General features: G+C 41.5%; 1 protein-coding gene across 4 annotated transcripts in view; it reads right to left on the bottom strand.

Moving 5' to 3' along the window:
* Positions 1–4,617: 4,617 nt before the first annotated feature.
* Positions 4,618–21,043, bottom strand: part of LOC133407389 (A disintegrin and metalloproteinase with thrombospondin motifs 2-like) — a 155,967-nt gene continuing 139,541 nt past the window's right edge. Inside the window, exons 13-23 of one of the 4 annotated variants that reach the window (XR_009769162.1) lie at positions 19,123–19,256; positions 18,920–19,043; positions 18,322–18,402; positions 18,059–18,222; positions 17,820–17,976; positions 17,590–17,725; positions 16,595–16,802; positions 15,420–15,549; positions 14,894–14,980; positions 8,297–11,839; positions 4,618–4,756 (exon numbers count right to left, since the gene is read on the bottom strand). Coding sequence is in view for 3 of the 4 variants with exons in the window: in XM_061685210.1 (XP_061541194.1) it covers positions 9,696–11,839; positions 14,894–14,980; positions 15,420–15,549; positions 16,595–16,802; positions 17,590–17,725; positions 17,820–17,976; positions 18,059–18,222; positions 18,322–18,402; positions 18,920–19,043; positions 19,123–19,256 (3,365 nt within the window). In the remaining variant the exon portion in view is untranslated. Of the gene's footprint in view, positions 4,757–7,036; positions 11,840–14,893; positions 14,981–15,419; positions 15,550–16,594; positions 16,803–17,589; positions 17,726–17,819; positions 17,977–18,058; positions 18,223–18,321; positions 18,403–18,919; positions 19,044–19,122; positions 19,257–21,043 lie in introns of those variants that run through there. The other 3 variants (XM_061685210.1, XM_061685211.1, XM_061685212.1) reach the window with 3 other exon arrangements.

Raw genomic sequence — 21,043 nt, 5'->3', positions numbered from 1 at the left:
CAAGCAAGAACCTTACGTCAGGAATACTCGCCATTGCGCGATGACGTTAGTTAGGAAAAGTGGAACCGAATTAATTTGAAACAGTGCTGTCCTTTCCTATGTCAAAAGGACACACCTTTTCATCTCTCTTTGACCCCATGACGTATTCCGACCAAGGTTAAGGAGAGGAGAGTAAGAGAGGCTGGACTTTCAGGAGAGGACCTGAGTGTAGACATTGCAGGCCGGGTACACACACAAAGACTTTTCAAATCAAAAAAGATGATTTATCTATGACAAACGCCACACGTAAAGATAACAAAATCTGGCATTTAACAGTTTTGGTCGTGTTGTGCGTGGTGCGTGCCGAGAATATCAACACAGAACACCACACGCATAAAGAAAGGGGTAAAATTGGCACAAAACAGGCCGATTGTCTCTATGTGTGTACCGTGCATAAGGTAACTCGACCAGCTGGATGCGATTTTCACGGACTAGTACTACAGAATATAAATCGGTGTCTGTATGATTGATTTAGTACCCAGCGATGTTTTGATATCATTCTTTCATTATGTAAATGGTTGGCCTTTAATCTCCAGTGTTTTTTCACACTTTGTTCTGTTTTTACCTGACCGTGTGTCAACACCAAACAATAGCACCGGCTGTGAGTTTGACTTATGGTTCAAATGACAACACTTAGATAACGGTGTGAGATATCGAAGAGATCATGTACTCACTAGTTTATTTTCCGCCTTCTGCAGGCTGTCAGAGGAGGAATCGGATGCAATTCCCGCGCTGAGCAACCGCTTAAGAGGAAGAAGACAGATCTACATGGTTCACCAGAGACAGAGGCCAGTGTCCTCCTCTCAGTCGACAAGAAATTGTCAATTACACCCGACTTGCTTTGCCGAGAGATCAACGAGCTCAAAGACAGCTTGGAATGTACACAGCAACAGGTCAAGGAGCGAAGAATAGATCATGCTGCGCTCCGATCAAACATGATGACAGCGATAGCAGAATTAAAAACTCCCAGATTGGAATACATTCGATGGTAAAATGTATTGAAACAGTGATACAGTCGTTGGATTTCCAACGCACCTTGGGCTAGTGAATGCGGCACTGAGCCGATCAGCGGAGTGAATGGAGCTGAACGGCGCTGGCTGGCACTCCAGCTTCAATCGTTCAGATGTCGTGTGGTGGTAATTTCCGATTAAATGCCGCCGTCTCAGCGACGCTATCTGGCAAAATAAAGTAGTCATGCCCACGAAATATTATAGTGTCTATTTAATGCTACAATTTGCCATGAAATCATATTTAACATCATTTAAAAAGGGGCAATTAGGTTAAGTTGAGCTACATTATATTGACTTTCATCTAGAAATCTGTGTATGGTGTCCAACGAAGTCAATTATCGCTGGTTTTGGTTTTTATGTATTCTGTGATTGACTGGCGACCAGTCTCGGGTGCATCCCACTGGTCGCCCCAAGTCAGCTGGGATAGGCTCCAGGTCTCCCTCCCTGACCTTGATGAGAGCCTGACCTGAACTGTTTAATACTATCATAACATCCCAGAATGCATTTGTGATTTCCATCTCAGCCTGCTTGGATAATGAAGTACTTACATAGAAGGATCATGTTGGATTGATTTACTACGAAACATTTCCTTTCCTGGACGACAATTATTCAGCTCATCTTTGCATTTTCGCTTGCAACACAGCCTCCGTGCATCAAAGCCACAACATTTATAACGCACGCGTAGGTTCAGTGTAGACAGTTTGTCTCCACCTCTCCATCGCTTCTGTTTCTTCACACGTGTTTACCAGAGCTGGAACCCACACTAGTTGCCATAGAAACGACAGCGCTTGGCACTGACACAGCCTGTCACTAGAGTTCAAAGGTTTACAAATGAAAGAAATAACAAATCAGAGCACGGAGAAAACACATCATCCAGTTAAAATAAGAGTATTAAAAATCTTTTATTTATGAATTATCACGTCACAGGTAGTGGAAAGTATAAAATGATTTTGCTGACTTTTTTTTTTTCTGTGATCACCGGGACAACATTTGTATATTAAATAATGCCATTCATAGGTTAAATATAAATAATCGTGACAAAGTCGTTTTACCATGTAGATACATATCTGAAACATGCGTAGACGTTTCTTAATGGCAGCATCACATCCTGTTTCTACCAAGCAGCACAGTTCAGTTCCATTATATTTCATCGGTCCATTTCTAGAGCGCACGTCCTTGTGATGACTGGGCCAGAGATGGGGTACAACTTGGCCGGCCCGCCAGCCAATCACAGGACACATATCTAGTCTTAAATGAACCTAACATGCATGTTTTTGGAATGTGAGAAGAAAGTACAGTCCTCGGAGAAGACCCATGTAAGCTTAGTAATTTTAGGACTTGCTTGGCTAAACTGAAAAAAAAAAAGGACTTGCTTGGCTAAACTGAAAAAAAATGTAATTGTTAATGTTAGTACATCTAACTTCATCCGTTATGATAAAACCCACTAAGACAGGTCAGCCATGTTAACGTCACAGTGTAGCTAACAGATGCTGGTCAAACATGAACTTAGCTTCATGTCGGTTTTGCTTTTAATTGAGACGAAAATACAGCAACAGACAATACGGAGACTGGTTGAGGAAACATTCAAAATGTGATTGTGAATGTGTTCATACGGCTAACGAGAGAGCGCAAGGACACACACTGAGCACAAAGTGTCTAATGCAAATATACAGTATGTTGTGACTGAGCAAGTTGTCTTACTGAATGACCTGCCTCTCCCTAGTCATGACTTGACTTGATTGAAATTTAGTGGGGACTCGACTCGAATTGCTTGATTCCCACCACAGTGGCTTAAGACTTGCTTGAAACTTTAAGGTTAACACTTGAGACTCACTTGTACATGTGTTGACACAGCTATCAACATCTAACTGTCTAACGCCTGGCGGACACTCATTCTGAGCTGAACTGTGCACCGCTTGGTGGAAACATGGCTTAAAAGAGTTTGTTTCTTGTATTTGAAGTTTCTATATCTCAGTGATGGCGGGGAGCATGCAGGCTCGCATTCGTCCCTCCCTCCAAGCTGACCTGCAGTCAGAGATCCACTGCGAGACCATAGACTGCTTCTTGTTTGGGTTCCCCACCTCTTCATCTGCTTTGCTGTCTGCCACACTGCCCACCTCGCCCACCAGTGTGGGTCTGCTGTGTTTTACGGAGACGCTCGGAACGATCGTGTCGGCCTCGGTGTGTATCTCAGGGCCGCTGCTCTTGCGTCGCTGTGGGAGACCAGCACTCGCAGCGTGGGGGGTGCTGTGAGCTCTCGAGCGAGCTGGCGTTTTCTACTCACTCTCATGTTGCACTCCTTGTGGGTGTGCCCCGGATCTTGACAGACTGGTCGAACGGTTGTCGCGATGTCCATAAAGATACTCCAGGGGGTCTGAGCTGCCTAATACGTCAATGCGCTCTACCTGCTGGACGCCCCTCTCGTGTTTTTTTTGTCTGTGGGCGAGGTGTGACGCCCGCATCCTCTGGTGCACACCGTCCAACTGGTGTGTGCTTGGCGAAACGTCGTCGGTGGGGAATGTGGGGTGCGCCAGGTGGCAGATGGAGAGGAGGTAGTCGTCCGAAGAGACGTGGTCAGCGACATGTTGCGTGTTGGCCTCGTTCACATCTTTCAGTGTCTCCTCGGTCCCCTCGCTGATTGTGGGCAGCAGCAGTCCTTCCTTGGAGAGCAGTTTTGATCGTGGCCGCATAGCTGTGGGGAATGGGCGGGGGGTGCAATGTTTATTGCCAAAACAGATTCACTGCAGCTAGGGTACAGAACATAAACATCAGCTGGGATCTGTTTGTTGTGAAATCACTTCACTAAAGCTCACTAATATTGTGGTCTGACCTTAGGACCAATCTAATAATCTTGCTCCTTCCATATGCTGTAGTTAAGTAAGACAACGACAAATAAAAATAAATGCTCTTGCAGTTGATGGCAGAAGACAATTATTTCGTGTATTGCAATCCATACAACAGAATAATAGCTTTGTGTTCAACTGAACGTGCCTAAATTTGACACCAAGTACATTTGTGAGTAAACTGAGACAAATTGTCATTATTTCACTACACTGTAATATTTGTAACATTTTATTTGGATATTTTGGGATGTTTGTGATGTGGTGTGAGATTTTCCGATATTAAAATATGTGCCTTGGCTCAATAAAGGTTGGAAAATATTGCTCCGTATGAAAAGACTTGTTAATCTAGTTCTTGTACCGATTTAAAATGCCATGTAAACAAATAAAAATACAAACAATGGCAAGAAGTGTAAATATATCGGAATATTTCGAGTCTATGCATTCCCGTCTGAACGCAGTGTAACCCACGTTATATTTGAGTCTCCACCTCCATCCTAAAAATAGACCAAGCCAAACCAAAATGCCAGCCTCTCCCAGTCTCCTCCAAGGTGTAGCAGTGCTAAATTTGGAACACACCTACAGCTAAACATGACTGAAACTGGGACCAGGCTGCAGCTCTCTTTCCAGCGGTAAACTATGCCCCCTATGTATTTTCTCTTCATGCATTACAAGTAACAATGATTATGTAAGTGAATTCTTGCAGTTGTTTTGGCACTCACCTGTTTGCAGGCGCTCTTGGCAAATTTCTTTTCTTTTGTGCAGCGGCAACCTCAAATGTCAATGTGGCGCCGAGCGTTTGCTGATCAGGTGAGATGTTGGCCGGTGATGCTTCTCCTTGAGCGCACTCGGCTGCTGCTGCCGTCTCTGACCAGAGGCAGAATGCAGATTTATCTTCGACACACACCCCTCCCCCTGTTTTCCCTCCCCCTCCTCTCCCTTGCTTACTTTTGGTGTGCCCTCCTTCCCTGCTTCTAAAAATACACCCACCATTCATTTCCTCACCCCATTGGGCGTTTGTGTTGCGAAAAGCACAAGGCAGACAAAGACATAAATAAGAAATATTGAAAAGGGGGCATGTGCAGGGCCTGCAACCCAGACCTAATGCCTGGCTGCTCTTCACCAGTTATTATGGAAATATAACAATATGTAATATGTGCGTGTCAAATGAGTGGATACTTATGCGTTATATGGTATCACTTTATCTGTACACAATTTAAATACATGTTCAAAATTCCTTTGAGGTTTTTCAAAATTGTAATGTTTTATTATTTAAGAATGAGTTCTCCAGAAAATGTGTATATTATGATTATGACGTTTTTGGTTTATGTGTATTGCTAAAAGTATGAGGATTCATTCCAAAACTCTACGAGGCAGAATACTGAGAACATGTACTGATTGTACCTTTTTCACATTTCACAAGAGGCACCTTGGTCGTCCTGTGTCAGACTTTATTCAAAATTACTAGTGATCTTTCTCTCATGTTGACCAGTAATCTTCCAAAAACTATCGTCAATCAAGCTACTTCTTCCATATTTTTGTGTATATCAATAGCACTCTTACTTACAAATAAAACTGAAGGAATTACAGGGAACGTGACTCTACTTATCACACGATCGAGTTTAAAAAAAAAACGATAAAAAAGATAGAGCGATGTATCTATTTAAATGACTTTCTTATTTACTTAATTGCTTGAAAAATTATATTTACAATAATTAACGCATCTTTGTTCATCCATTTATGCCAGTAAGGGATAGTGACAGAAAAAAACAAATAATTGTTTATTAGATGTCAGGAAGTACATACAGTAATTCATGTATCCACTCTTTGTGACATTTTTGTTTGTTGGTGTGCCATGAGATTTTTCAATTGTAAAATCTGTTCCTTGGCTCCATTAAGGTTGGAAATCCCTGGTCTAGTCAGATCATGTATTCTAATCAGTCAGGTCAAACCAACATTACAACATGACAGTAATAATGGGTGCTAACTTGCTGTCATTAAATTACTTTATTGTAATTAAATTATTTCACACATACACCGAAGCTTCAGAGCATGATTCGACGGAACACCGCTACAATCGTTAGTGCTAGCACTAGCTTCCTAGGCTACATAACGTCGTGTTGCCTGCTTGCGAGCTGTACCGTATTAAAAGTACGAGAACATACCTCAAGCAATCTTTGAATTAAACAAATAGATTGTGCAAGCAATACTTGATAAATAAAAGTAGTGAGCAGCATGCAGATCATTGTAACTGAGAAAAAGTACTCTTTATTCTTAACATAAATACTCAAGTAAAAGTAAAAAGCATGTTGTATTCAAACTACAATTTATTCAAAATGTTACTGTAACGGAGTAAATGTAGTGCACACCTCTGATGGTAGGAAGGGTTTGCCTCACACTCCTGTGGTGTTAAATATCGAAGCAAGAGCTGACGCAGTAGTTTTCAGCCCTTTTCATCGTGTTTGTGATTGCGCGTGTCATCCCGTGACTTCAGTGTCACGGGATGTGTGTTTTTGTGTACCTCTGGGGCTAGTCACTGAACCTTGTTGAGTCAAACAGGGTCAGCCCCATTATCACTATTTATGGATCTCTGTGGGCCAGTCACTGCAAACTCAACTTGCCTTTGAGGGCAGGACAAAGATGTTAAAAATGTTCTTGATAACTCTAGAACCCCTTTACAAACCACATCTGCCATTTCGAAGTAATTATATAGCAGATATACAGCAGTTAAATGGATAAATATGATTCAGAATGCACCTTTTGCTTGTTGCATCTACCTGTAGCGCCTTCCGGTCTTCGGCATTTTCCGGCACTGTGACGTCACAGTGAACTGAATGTATAATAATACAGTTACAACTACTTTCTACTCACAGTTTCTACCTCAAATTAACCTCCCATTCATTTTGTAAACATACTGAAGAGCTAAGGACAACTGCAACTGTGCAAAAGCCGTGTCCAGAATAGATTGATTTCCTAACCTCCTACAGAAAGACTTTGCTGTGGAAAAAATAGCCATGTTATTTTGACAACCCATGAAAATGGGCCGGTCAGTTCACAGACAAGTCACACTCTAAACCCAATAATCCAATTCTGATGTGATTTAAATGAAAAAATTAAAATACACACAACAAGACAGTCTGCTATTCCGTGAATGTGCAACATAGCAATGTTTGTTATTCATTTAGTTACACTGTATATGAACAGGGGAACAATTTTATGGTGCTAATTTGATGATAATTTGTCCTTGACTAACTCAAACTGGATTAAATATGTGCTATAACAATGGCTGTTACAATTATGTAAAAGACTGACTTGCTACGGTAATGTTCCACATTTTGACTGCCCAAGTGACATAATCGACATCTGCTTGCAATATTTTTAGTGGTGGCAAAAATCAAGGGTGAAAAGTTAGTTAACACAATAAAAAGAATCATGTAACACTGATACATTGCAAAATACCACAGGCACTTAAACTTTAATAAATATTAAACATGAAGTTCTTTTTTATATGTACAGATATCATACAGAAAATTCTGTAGGTGCTTTAGTGGTTGCTTCCAGTTAGAAATATATGAATAATTTAACTTTGAAAGCAGAAATCCAAAGCAGTCCTCAAAGCTTCTGTGTAGACAAAGCTGACAAATAGACACTTAAAAAAATGAAACTGTATTTTTCTTTCCAGAAAATAATGAATCAGGAACACTTTTAGCACCGCTGACCATAAAGTATCAATCATAACTGGGTGACCAAGATGAAAATAATAAACATTAAAAAAAAACGTCACATGCTATTTTTACACCTCATGACTGAAAGTGGACATGGAAAATTGAATTTTTAATATTTGTATAAATATAGTTGAGTCTCTGGAGTTTCAGCCCATCCATCAAGTTTTTTTTCTTCCTTTATTTATTTCCTAAAACGTGTCGGTGAGCGTGTTGTTCAGCACTTCCGCCCTACTCTTATGTAACAGTGGGGCTAATTTACGTAACAACCACCAGCACACATTTTGTCTTTGCCAATGACTTGGAAGCAAGGCTGGCTGAAGTTCCAGAGGTAAAGACCCACTTTCAAACCAGTTTCAAAGCCAAAGGGTAAGCAAAGTTGCAGTGTTAGCACAGACTAGCCTTAGCTAACAGTGCTACACGCATTCTCTTTGGATGAAGAGCACATACACAAATATTCAGCCAAGTTCTCTCCGCACCGCTACAATCGTTGCAATTGAGTTTTGTCAGGTGGCTTGATGATGAAATGGTGCATGCACTTTATGTGTCATGGGGTATGATTATATATTAGCCAGAGGTGGCTTTTTGCAAGGTAAGCAGTATGGCTCGGACTCGCTCTCAAAAACAAATGACTTCCAGTACAGAAACTACTTGTTATATGAGAGAAAAGCAGAATACAACTCACAGGCGATGCTTTTCCTCTGCACAAACAGCGAGAGGAACTGGTGAGGGAATTGGAGTAACACATGGTTGTATGCATTTAGAAGCTAACACCTCTTTCGCCAGACTCCGTGCACTGTGACCTGTGGTGTCATGTGGTCAAATCTACCTATCAGAAGGAATGCTGGAATTTAACAGAAAAAGAATCGATTTCACTGAAACGCCAGCAGAGGGAGGCAAAGCAGCACACCTACAAGCCAACTCGCAGAGCACATGACATTACATTAGAACACAAGATTTGTTATGCTTCAAATCCAAAAATTGTGATTCGGGAATCGCTTTTTCAGGTTCAATTGAATCCCATCTCAGCCATAGTAAGCAAAGCTGCATTGACTTTTGTGGGAGGCACAGACTAGCGTAACATTTGAGTTTGCCAATATGTCCACAGACACAGTTTAGCGTATGAACTGCTGCCTTCAAGAGTTAAAATACGTTGATTTTCATCCTCTTTTTCCTTTTTTGAGCCTTATTGTGCATTTTTTTGTACACAATCTAAAGCAGTTCCAATGTGTCTTAATAAAACGTCTCTGATATGCTTCACATCGCAAAACATAGAGACTATGTGTATACAAGCATTAAAAAAAATAAAAATCTGGTCCCCATAATTTGTCCCCTTTAATTCCCCCCAGCAATTGTTTAATAATATGTAAGTAGGAAGCACCATGTGTCATATACCTTACCAGTTGTCCATATCTTAACGACCTGAGAGATGAGAAACTTCCATGCATGCAATTCTGGAAAAGGCAACATGACCCCAGATAGTTTCAAATGAAGTGAACTGAAAGGTGGGTTTGTGTTTGTGTAGCATTTTCTAAATAACTGTAGGTATACACTGCTCACAAAAAGTTAGGGATATTCGGCTTTCTGGCGAAATTTTATCCCGAGCTTCTTGTGAGTAGTGCATATACAGTATACGATATTTTCATTGCAGTTGTACATGTTCTCAGAGTAGAAACACACTTTTGATGTGTCACAGTAGCTGTTATTAGTGTTACCATGAGGTATTAGCTACTGTAAGGTTGTCATAATATCAAATATATTGGATTCCAGGTTGTACTTCGTTCATGCATAAGTGTCAAAAGTACCAATATGACAACAGTTCTCATCAACAGTGATTGCACATGATTGTGGATGATTTGGAGGAGTAACAAGTTTGGTTTTATAAAGTGCTAGTTAAACTAGATGTGTATTTCCGCTCCAGTTTCTGAATTGCACTCTCTTTCCTTTGCAAAGAAACTGTCGATTTGCAATAGTCTTGTCTCGAATGATTTGTTAGTTTGTGGTTTGAAGCCCTGATAAAGGGTATTGCTGCAGTTCAGTCTGTAAAGGCATTCGTCTCTATAAGAGAACTGACATGTTGTGCTCTATCGCTGCGCACGGCCTCTCTTCATCCTGAGGAGAAGGTTTCGCTTCTCCTCCAGAAGCTCCTGAATGCGTTTGTTCCTGGTCTTTTCCTGGAGGTTGACACGACGCTTTGGGATCAGGTTGTTCTGAGAGATGTTGCTGTCCACACTGGTAATCCTGTTGTATAGGACGTCGATGAAGTTGTTCTCTTTTAGTTCTTGCTGAGGCGAGAAAGTTGTGCTGGAAAGGGAGATTGTGGGGTCTGGTGTTGTCAGGGTGGCAGGGATAATCACAGGGATATACTTGGAAAGGTCGACCCAGGGTGAGGAAGCCCGATCTGTCACGTCCTCATTGTTGACGGTTGGCATCATCACAGTCAAGCCAGCGTCCGGCACTGTGGTGTCACCATAGGGCACCGTGACCCCGTCACCGCTCAGGACATCCCCGCTGCTGCTTTTTGTGACATCTGTGTACGGCATGTTTCCACTGGGCATTGCGACATCTTCAAAATTGCCAGGAGCTGTGGTTCCGTTGTCGTCGGGCAACAGAAGCGCGTCATCTGCCGTTGGTGAGTTTTTTGTGACATATGTGATGTTGACTCTTGAATCAGGTAGAGGCAGAATTGCAGCTGTACTACAGACACTAGTGGTAGAGGGAGGAGTGGAAGAAACATATTCTCTTGCTGACCCTGGGCTTGTGAATCGAGTGGCCCATGTTGTGGGATATGAAGCTCTTGTTGCAGTTGTCGTTTGCATGTTATTTTGATTAAGCTTCGTCGTCTTTTTCTGGCTAGCTATTGTTTGGGGTTGCTTTATAACTGTGCATTTAGAATTAGGAAAGCTTTTTGGAAGAAATTTCTTCGTTTTGGGAGTGGGCTTGTCTTCTTCCTCTGGAGGCCAGTTAACTGGGTGAGACTTTTCAGGGGTTGTCTTTAAAAAAGTTTTGGGCGGGGTGTGAGCTGGCATAATCTTTTCCGGGGTTGTGATAGCTGGTTTAATCATTTCAGGAGTCATGTTGGTAGGTCTCATCTTTTTGGGAGTGGCTTTGACTTGGGTAGTCTTTTTGGGAGTTGCTTTGACTCGGGGAGTCTTTTGGGGGGTTGCTTTGACCGGGGTAGTCTTTTTGGGAGTTTTCAGTGGTGTAGTCTTTTGGGGCGTTGTTTTGATTGGGGTTGTCTTTTTGGGAGTTGTTTTGGCTGGTGTGGTCTTTTTGGCTGTTGTCTTGACAATGGTAATCTTTTTGGAGATTGGTTTGATGGGTGTTTGGGTCTTTTTGGGAGTTATGTTTCCTGGGGTACTCTGTTTGGGAATGGTGTTTGCTGTGTTACCTTTTTTGGGAGTTGTGTTGGCAGTGGTCGTCTTTTTGGAAGAAATGTTAGCTTGTGTAGTCTTTTTGTTGGTTGGTGTACTCTTTTTTGGTGTAGTGTTTGTCTTTGTTTTGGGATTGACCTTTGGTGTAGCCAACTTTTTGGCAGTATTCTTTTGTGTAGTCTTCTTTTTTGGTGGACTCACTTTCAGGGCCTTTTTCTTTGGCACAGTGTCCTTTTTAGGCTTGGATACCAGTGGTCTTTTAGTACAGTTTCCTCTTAGACAGATGGCTGGAGTTAATGTTGTGGGAGAGCTTGTGGCAGTCATAAGACTTGGATGATTTGTTGTGCTCAATGGTATTGGATTTAAGCTTTTGTCTATTCCTGGGACAGGCACAGGAAGGGGTTCCGCAGTAAGCCCGGGAAAGTCTGTAACAACCGATGTTCCTGCCTCAGACAAGCTGAGAGGAATAACAGGAGATGTGGTAGCTTCTTTCGGGTAGGTGGTGATCAATTCTGTGGTACCAATTGAGCTCAAGGTGGAATGATGGCTTGGAGTGAATGTAGGAGGATGAGTCACGGTCCAGGAGTTGGTGGTGGCATCTGGAACGACAGGGACTACCACTTTAGTGGAGTGGGTGATGGAGGCAAACAAAGAAGTGAGGCTAGTGGGCGGATGAGCCGTGACTGGGGAACGGGTGGCGGTGACGGGGATTGATGTGGAGTTTTTTTCAGACTCTGTGACAGTAATATTGCTGCACGTCTTGCAGCATAGACGCTGAAAGTCTGGTAGAGAGCAGTAGCGGTTCAACACCTCCATACGGCAGAACACCGAGCGGTCTCCATGACAACGGTGACCTGTGAAATAAAAAAATGATTGGTGTATTTTATTGCCAGTGTTCAGTTTGTATGTTTTGTGGCACGTTAAAGAAAGTTCCATAAGCATTAAACTGCAAATGCATCTTTGTCTGTCTACCAGACATGCGTAAGTGTGTGTAGGATCGTGTGGTTCCACACCGTGCAAAGAACAAGTGTAAAGCCGGGCCATTAGCAAAGGATGCAGGGAAGAAGAGGAAAACCCAAATATGAAGAACACTGATGAGATTAGTTCACCGAAATTGAAATGGAAAAGAGGCCAGTCAAGTGGATTCAACTTTCAATTTGGTCCACTTACGAAAAGCTTTGTGCTCCGCTTTTTGATTTCTATATACCATGCAAGGAAAAATGAATACTGGTATAGATACTGATATGTATGATATGTCCATATGCATGTTTCAGATGAGAGAAAGGAAACACTTTTCAAAACATTTTTATTGATACAACTTTGCTGTTTGAGAATGACAGGAACTTAAACAATGAGATGTGCGCCCCACTGCTCAATATATAGATATATTATTTTCTTAAGAAAAATGATTCAACTGTATTGAGTTACAAGTTCACAGTCACTTTGGTAAAACACTTCAATACTTGGAAATCAACCAATCTGCTTATCGACCGAGAAAAAAAAGTAGTACGTAAATTATATTTGCTGTCAAAATGAAATCCATGATTTCCATGAAGATGTAAAAACTGATATGGCACGTTAAGTGTCATATGAAACATTTACAAAACATTAATACAATTTCCCTGATAAATCAAAGTGCATATAGACGCAGTGCACATAGTCCATCTGAATGTTTCTTCAACGTTAACCAAACGTTAGCCAGCCCCACGCAGCAGGCCAGTGAAGCAACAAAACAGTTACCCATAGTATAGAATATCAGAGAAGATAACAGTCATGAACATTATTAAATACAGTCAACACCAATGTTTTATATACAGTATCGCACTGCTAGATCGGTTTGGTCTATTATAGTCCAACTCCAGCAGAAGGAAACCTTGGACCGCTGGCTACATAGTCACAACAGAAATATGTGATCACAATACAATGAAGTGTAAAGACTGAAGTGCTTTGTGTTTCGTTTTTTTTTTTTTTTTCTTCTTTTTTTTTTTTTTTTCCCTCCTAAGTGTAGTACTGTATGTGTCAATACCCAAGCCCCTTTGTAAACCCTTCCCTGTAGTCAGACATTGGGTCCAACATCTCCTTGGTAGGTTTGACGGTTGGCGGGTGTGAGTTTAAGTTGGTTTGAAGCTGCCTCTATTCCAAGTGAAACTTTGAATGAGTAAAGCCATCTCTTTCACAGATAAATGCCATTACATTCAATCCAAGATAAGGCATTGTTCATGTGGTTCGTGTTCATCCCAAAAAGGAAAAAAAAGTGATACCACCGGACACTAGTAAAATCAAAGATTATGAGGTATTTCTGTAGCTGATCGAAGTGTGGAGATGCCAAATTGCAGAAGCACACACACATGCACTCAAAACTCACTTCTCTCATTAGTATTACTACTCACCTTTTCCTCCTTTACTTGGGCATATATGCAAGACAAACACGCACCCATTCTCACACACTCGCAAGCACACACATGCACACAAACATGCCAAGGACGGAAATGTGGATGACGAAGCCTTAAACCAAACAAGTGAGGTGAAAATAAACTCTTGATTAAGAGAGAAATGGAGAGGCAACTAACTGAAATAGTCCTGCATAATATCGGTCTACCCTCAACCCCAAACTCCTTACTTTTAATAAACGTTTTTCTGTATTCATGTAAAACAAATAATAAAAAACAAAATGCACATAACAGTCGGGATCTGAGCGATCAATAGCAGTCCAAAGGTTTTAGGCAAATAAGCTACAGCTTATTTATGGTAAAACATGTTATTGTTATTTATAGAGATTTAGATGTATAGGTATATATATTTATATGAATACAAATATATCTATATATGTATTTGTTTAAAGTCTGCAAGCACAAATAAGCTGCATTTATTGAACTTTAGTATAACAGTCAAAGAGAGAATGGCTGATGATGAGGTGAAATGGGAAGCAACCACAAGTGGTCAGACTACCCTGTATTTTTTGTTTGTTTGTTTGTTTGTTTGTTTTTAATCAGCCTTTGCTTTAAGGCTATTCACCTCACAGTTCCCTGTCCCAAAAATCAATAATTTGTCACTTCCTGTCCCTGTGCTGAGTTCCTGTTAGTCTGAGAATGGAACGTGGAATGAGACGCCATTCTCATCCCCAAATGGAACCAGGATGTGAGATGAGCACTTTTAGCAAAGATGTCCTCATTGTGACAAGATCACATTCACAATAAAGCTTTCGTATATATATATATTTTGTTTTTAAAATGTATTTTTTCTATATAGATATTTATATACCTTTTCTGTTAGGTTCACACCTGTTTCTTCTCACAATGACAGTGTGCTATAAAAAGAAACAAGCACAACAGTATCCCAGAAGTGGTAACCCATGACAACACGCAGACAACTTGCGCAAAACATCGTTATCAAATACAGGTGGAGGCCCCTGCACGCTCACTTTGACATGTCTCAGTAGGTGGCCGGAAAAAACCTGTTGGCTTTGCCACTTCGATCTCCTTCTCATAGAAATTGTTATGTTGATTTTTTTGAGTTTTCCACTGGCCAGCGGTTACAACGACAATGCTCCATACAGGAGATAGAGATAGCAAGAGAGACAGAGCAAGAGGGAACCAGCTTGCACACACAGGAGCCAGACGACCTCTCCCAGTCAGAGCCGTTTCAGACACGGCGAGAGAGAGCGAGAGAGAGAGCGAGAGAGATACAACACCGCCCCACCCCGCTCCCCCAAAAAGAGAAGCAAAAGCTTTGCCGCTTGCTCTTAGATGCGGGCACAGGACGTAGGGGAGGGGCGGTTCAGGGGGCCAGCCGGGGGCGGCCCTGCTGAGACAGGAGGACAGAGATGGGGAGAGCCCAGCAGAAAACAGACATGCAGCTGTGGCTGCCGCTGTGGAGGCCAGGCTGGGAACTATAGAGGGAGGTTTTACGTGAGGAGCTCTTGTGGTAGTTGGTGCTGGGGCGGGACAGCCACTGGATCAGGATGTTGCCGTTCTTGTTGAGGTCGGATGAGCCCTCTGCAAAGAAAGGAGGAGTCGTATACTTTATTTTAAGGCCATGTAGCCCAGTCCACCTAGAAATACAAGTGACATTATAAAAATTCGAATACTTATGATCTAGCGCGTAACCATTAGTACTAATAGCACACAGATGTCAACTAGTGCACAATTTTGCCTCACTGGTAACATGTAGTTGTCGTACTAGTATGCCAAAAATGTGCCACTAGTGCAAACAAGATCTTAAGCTGGATATCAAGGACAACCTTCAAGCATTTATTTGATATCGTACTAGTGTGCTGAACTGTCTCACTGGTGAGGACAATGAACATACTAGTACATGGACCTTAAGCTGGATATAAAGGAAAGTGAATAAATGCTCAAACGTCTTTGCATAAGTAATAAACCAAACGGGTCTCTTGTTGATTGCCTGAGAAATGAAGGTTTTCCTGCCACTCACTTGGACATAGATCCATCCGACACATTCTGATGGTGTCTGGCTTACTGTCCAGACACAGGCCGATGGTGTTGTCCCTGGTGTGGCACACAGCCTGCCTCAGCTGAGTCCCATTACCACAGGTCACCGAGCACTGCAGACACAAATCAAGAATATCCATGAGTCAGAGTGTGCTTGAGCAAGAAACTGAAACCCAAGTTGCTCCTGATGCTGCGTCATCAGTAGGTGAACGATGAGACAATGTTAAAACGCTTAGAGTGGTGGAAAAGCACAATACAATTGAAAGGCCATTTACCATTGAAGAACCGTAATTTCTCGTGTATAATGCGCACCCATGTATAATACGTGCCCACAAAGTTGACCTCAAAATTCTGGAAAACCCTTCTGCATATGTATAATGCATTTTTACAATGCATGATTTTGCTTTTACCCATATGATCAAAACATGAAGTATTATCTGTATTCTGTTAGTTTTTTCAAATAATTATTCTTAAGCACTTCATTTGAACACGTAAAACAATCTTTTTTTTTAAATTGCTCTTATTTTGAAATTCACAGCCCTACTTTTATTTAGTAAATCAGAAAACACACAGTTGTGCTCATATGTTTGATTACCCAGGCAACATTTGTAAGATGGGTACAATTATTTAAAGAAAACATGAAGGACCAGGCGAAACACATTTAATTTTATTTAAATGGGATTCAAATTAAACGGTCACGCATTTCAGAAAAGCATTATCATTAAACAAAACATAACCATGAAGAACTTAATGATGGTTGTTGTTCAGTCCTCAGTCGTATTTAAAAAAACAACAACAATAATTCAGGGTATGTCTGCCAGGGTATGTAAACATATGAGCACAACTGTACATATATGCAGTCATACGTACCCCTGTCATATTGGAATGAAAGTGTAGACTACACCTTTTTTATAACCACTAGGTGGCGGTGGCATTTTGGAATGAAAGTGTACAGCTTTTTCATAACCACTAGATGGCGGCATACATTTATAAAATGTGAAAGTTTTTTTCCCCCATTTGCGCTTATACCTATGTATAATGCCCACTTTTGACAATTTTTAGGGGGAAGAAAATGCGCATTTTACACGAGAAATTACGGTATGCCATATTGCTTATCAAATGATCACTACATTCATTATTAATGTTTGCATTCAGTACCTGGGACCATGGTCCGACTCTCCACTGGGTCGGACAAGCGTGTCGGTTGCAGGACCTGCGGGTCTCTGGACGGTCGTCGTTGCAATATTTATTATGGATCGATCTGGTTGTGTTGTCGTCCGACGGTTGGACACAGCTGACCAAACGGACTTGCATCCCGGTCTTTCCACATGGTTTACTGCAGTTCTGCCATTCCCCTGCCACCCAGCTGAGGAGTATTGCAGGAGGAGAGAAACACGAGTTTCAAGGTCATGCAGACTGAAAATAGTTGAAGACAGCAAAGACAACCATTTCCATTTTCTGAGCCGCTTATCCTCACAAGGGTCGCGGGCAAAGACAACCAAATGGAGAAAAATACAAGTGCTGTACTGAAATTGTAACCGTATAGCACTAAAAAGAGTACTTTTCCAGAGTATATGCATCACGTAGTATAGCGGCGTGGGGTATATCATGAGATCTAAAGCCTCTTGTAGTATAACATTATCAGTAGTATCAGTATCATATAGTATAGAATTGGGTAATATGGCAGACTGTGGTATTGCATCATGGAGCGACGCATTGTGCAGTATTATATTATGACATGGTCAATGAATCCTGTAGTAGGATAGACTGGTATTGTAACTTGTTGTATGGTAGTGCAGTATGGAATATATAAATATTGACAAACGACCATTCACTCACATACACACCTACGGAGGATTTACAGCATTCAATAAACGTACTATGTAAGTCAAAGCACATATGCATGTGACAGTTTGGTATAAAGACACAGTGGAGGAGCTTCTTGATGTCACTGACTCATTTTATATGTTTAATGATTATATTTTTATTAAAAAAGGAATCTATATTTATTTATGAACATATCATTATCCATCCATCCATCCATTTTCTGAGCCGCTTCTCCTCACTAGGGTCGCGGGCGTGCTGGAGCCTATCCCAGGAGCCTGCTGGAGCCTATCCCTATGTTGCACGGTGTAGTGTAGTATTTTGCATACATGGGTGGAGGGCAGGGCTTCTGGTTGCAGTCTCGTGTGTCTCCTCGAGGTTTCATGTTGGACTTGTTACAGAAGCTCTTGTGAACCATCTTGCTGTCTATTTTTCTTCTGCAGCCGTATCGCAGGTATTGTTTCCCTACACAACCAGAAATACTGTTAGCTTGACTGCACTTAACTATACAGTACATGTTGAAATGAAGCACTACTGTAGTAGCATTTTGTATTTGTACCTCCACCACATGGCTTGGAGCAGGAGGACAATCTCTTAGGGGCCCACTCGTAGGCACTGTCCTCCACCAGAATGTTGTTTTGAATGGCAGAATCGCTGTCAATGTTCATCATGTACTTATAGGACAAATTCACATCTTCATTGCCATGTAATTTAACCTAGAGAGACACAGACATTCATTATGACACTTCAACATTCCAATATAATTCAAATGAATGAACAACAGTTGTTAGTACACACCATGATTAGAATTCCATGTCTAAGAGGGCCTGTAGTCTGAAGTGTCTCCTTGTCTTTGTCATTTTCATATTCCCACTCTACCCCCTTTTCTATCACCGATCTTGATTCTGGGTATTCATTTTCCCCATTTATGAAAAAAAGTCCTGAAGCCACATTTTTTACAGCTAGAAAAAAAACAAAAAAAACAAAAACAAAAAGAGAATGATTACAGTACACCTGTGAACATTAAAATACACGCTCACAGAGAAATATATTGTTAATACCAAATGTGTGCAAGGTAGATTTCAGCTCTTGGATCAGCAAGTGTCTTGCCCCTCTGGGAATTTCAAGAAGTTTGAGGAAACCTGAAATGAAGCAGAGGTGGTTCATGAATTCAACACCATTAAAATCTGAAACAAGAAGCCTGAGCTATTAAATAAAGCGAAACAATTGCTGAGGAGTTGGGTGTAAACTTTCCAGTACATTTCCGGAAAAAGATTCAGATAAATTTCCAATGAATGTTAAGATGTAGGATTTTGGAAATATTTCGAATCAGAAGCTTTCCATGGGAATGATCTGGGAATTGATGGTAATTCTATCGAAAGACATCATATTCAAGCATAAACTTTAGTTTTGTCATAAGCAGAATGCATACTGTAGCTCTCCATGCCCACATGCAAGGGCAATACGGTTTGCAACCCCTTATACAACTAACAAAGCTCAAAAAGGGACTAATCGCTCTGAGAACAGTGTCAGTGTCCCTATTAGTCCTCTAGGGGGCAACCTTTAGCTGAATATGGCTAAATCCAGACAAATGAGTCCAAACGTGCCAGAGTCCGACAGTTGCGCTGATGAAACTTGACTTGACCCTGAGCCCTCTACCTTGCTTCTTGACTGTGCGGGTGATTGTGTCCTTGAAGGTTTTGCAGCTGGAGCTGTCTCCGCCACAGACGCCGCATTTGTCATCCTGCTTCGAGGAGCCCACCGCACCGTCGCAGCCCACCTTCTGCTCAGGAGAACACAGACCGAGTTGAGCACATCTATATTGTGAGCACGTCAAGTCGCTTTCGCCTGACGTCACTCACCTCACACTCCCCACGCACACACACGCTGTGCGGGTCCTTGTACGAGCAACGCGTGCCGTCCAGGACCATGTGCTGCATGAAGACCACATCCCGCGTTTCCTTGGACTGGCAGTGCAGGTGGCAGCGTTTGTTTGCTGTGGGAGGAGATATGTAATACTCATTCACTTTACAAGCACATTTTTTCCCCCTTTACACGAGTAAGGGTTGTGTTACATTTCATTGAGTATGTTTGTGTGTGACTCATACTAGGTACACATCACTACACCCAAAGACAAAACCTGGCAGTTCATCTTGTAAGGATCAGCATGACTCTTCCTTGTATTTCCTACACACAATGGAGAGACCATTGACACTTTTAAGAGGGAGTTGGAAACAACTGTGCAATTGTTGTACTCTACAGTTTCTGGAGGAAACAGACTTCAGTCAAGTTGAGCTGAGAAAGTAATTAATAAATCCAATATACCTAAAATTGTGAGTCTCGGTGTAGGCACATGGGACAAGCTTCTGAAACATGTGAATGCATTGTTACTTTTGCCATGAGCTGTTTTCTGTGGATTTATTTCTGTATTCGTAAGCAACAATACTCCAGTGGTGCCTTGAGATACAAGTTTAATTTGTTTTGTGATCACGCTTTTAGTTTAGTTTGACAGTGAACTTTGGCTGACAGAGGCAAGAAACATCTTGAAGCTGCTTTTTCTCCCACACACATGCTTTCTTGTTTATTGAGTTGAGTCACCTGCCACCATTCACCGCTTGAATCTCAAGTTGGCACTGGCAAGTCAAAGCAAAAAATCGGTCAATCAATGGCTAGTATCTCGAAAATCTCAGACATCGGGTCACTCTCAAGGCACCACTGCATTAAAAATATATTTTGGCTGTGTATCTAAAACTAGACAAAAATTTGCTGTGTCCACAATTTTTCATCAGGATTTGATCCAGATTTCTGAATTTGTCAGAAATTCAAATTCAACCTTAAAAGATGATTTGCAACGTAGTCAAATCCATCTCATCAGATTTGGTTCTGCATGCTAGGTTAATTGAAGACTCTAAATTGCCCATAGGTGTGAATGTGTACAATAGATACAATACAAATAGAGCACCAACATAGCTTCTCCATATTGCAAGTCATCTAAATGTTTTTTTTTTAAATTGTTAATACAAGTTTATTAAGCCCAGATTTGCACAGTCTTTCTGTTGGCCTAGTGGAAAGTGAGTGAAATGTTTCCAAATAAAATCCAAGTTCATGGCGGACTATCATTCCCCTCCACACACTATCTGTTTCTGGAGCGATGACGAGCCATGAATGGAATTCAGTCGAGATGCACGAGAAGTAATTTGAGACGGAAGAGAGCCTTGTTGACACAAATATGGCATTTAGACATAATGAAGAGAGAACAACTATTGAGCAAAAGAGGAGCGTGCTTACATATAGTGCCAGCTCAGCACTTGTCTGTAGTGCTGCCCTTTAGGTGGATGATAAGGGTAATATCTGTCAGGAGGACCGTGACTCCTCCAATTGAACATATAAATATTATGGAGTTATTTGTCATGAATGTATATGAGAGACTTTGTGACATTGTGTCCTTCTGCAGCAAGTGATAGTTGCTACATGGAAGCAGAAACAGGTGCAGGAGGAAGGGGTTGTCCAAGGTCGGATGACATCAGGGAATGTGGTGGAGAGAAGGAACTTTTTTTAAAGAGCTTTCCAAAGACACGGCGTGTTTTTATGGGAGGGTGTAGTCATACCTCAGAGCTTTATTCAATCATGGCCAGATGTGGATGACCATATCGGAACATAACATTTATATAACCATCTAACGACCACATTCAAAAATTATGTGTTAAGTCCTCTTTTTTGGATTTTGTTTAACAGCGCATCATCACTTAGCCTCTTTCTTGACCGCATGACTTCATCTTCCTT

The sequence above is a fragment of the Phycodurus eques genome, chromosome 9, assembly GCF_024500275.1.
Source record: "Phycodurus eques isolate BA_2022a chromosome 9, UOR_Pequ_1.1, whole genome shotgun sequence".
Lineage (NCBI taxonomy): Eukaryota > Metazoa > Chordata > Actinopteri > Syngnathiformes > Syngnathidae > Phycodurus > Phycodurus eques.
Note: the sequence above shows the minus strand (reverse complement) of the source record. Positions and strands in the feature narration are given on the sequence as shown.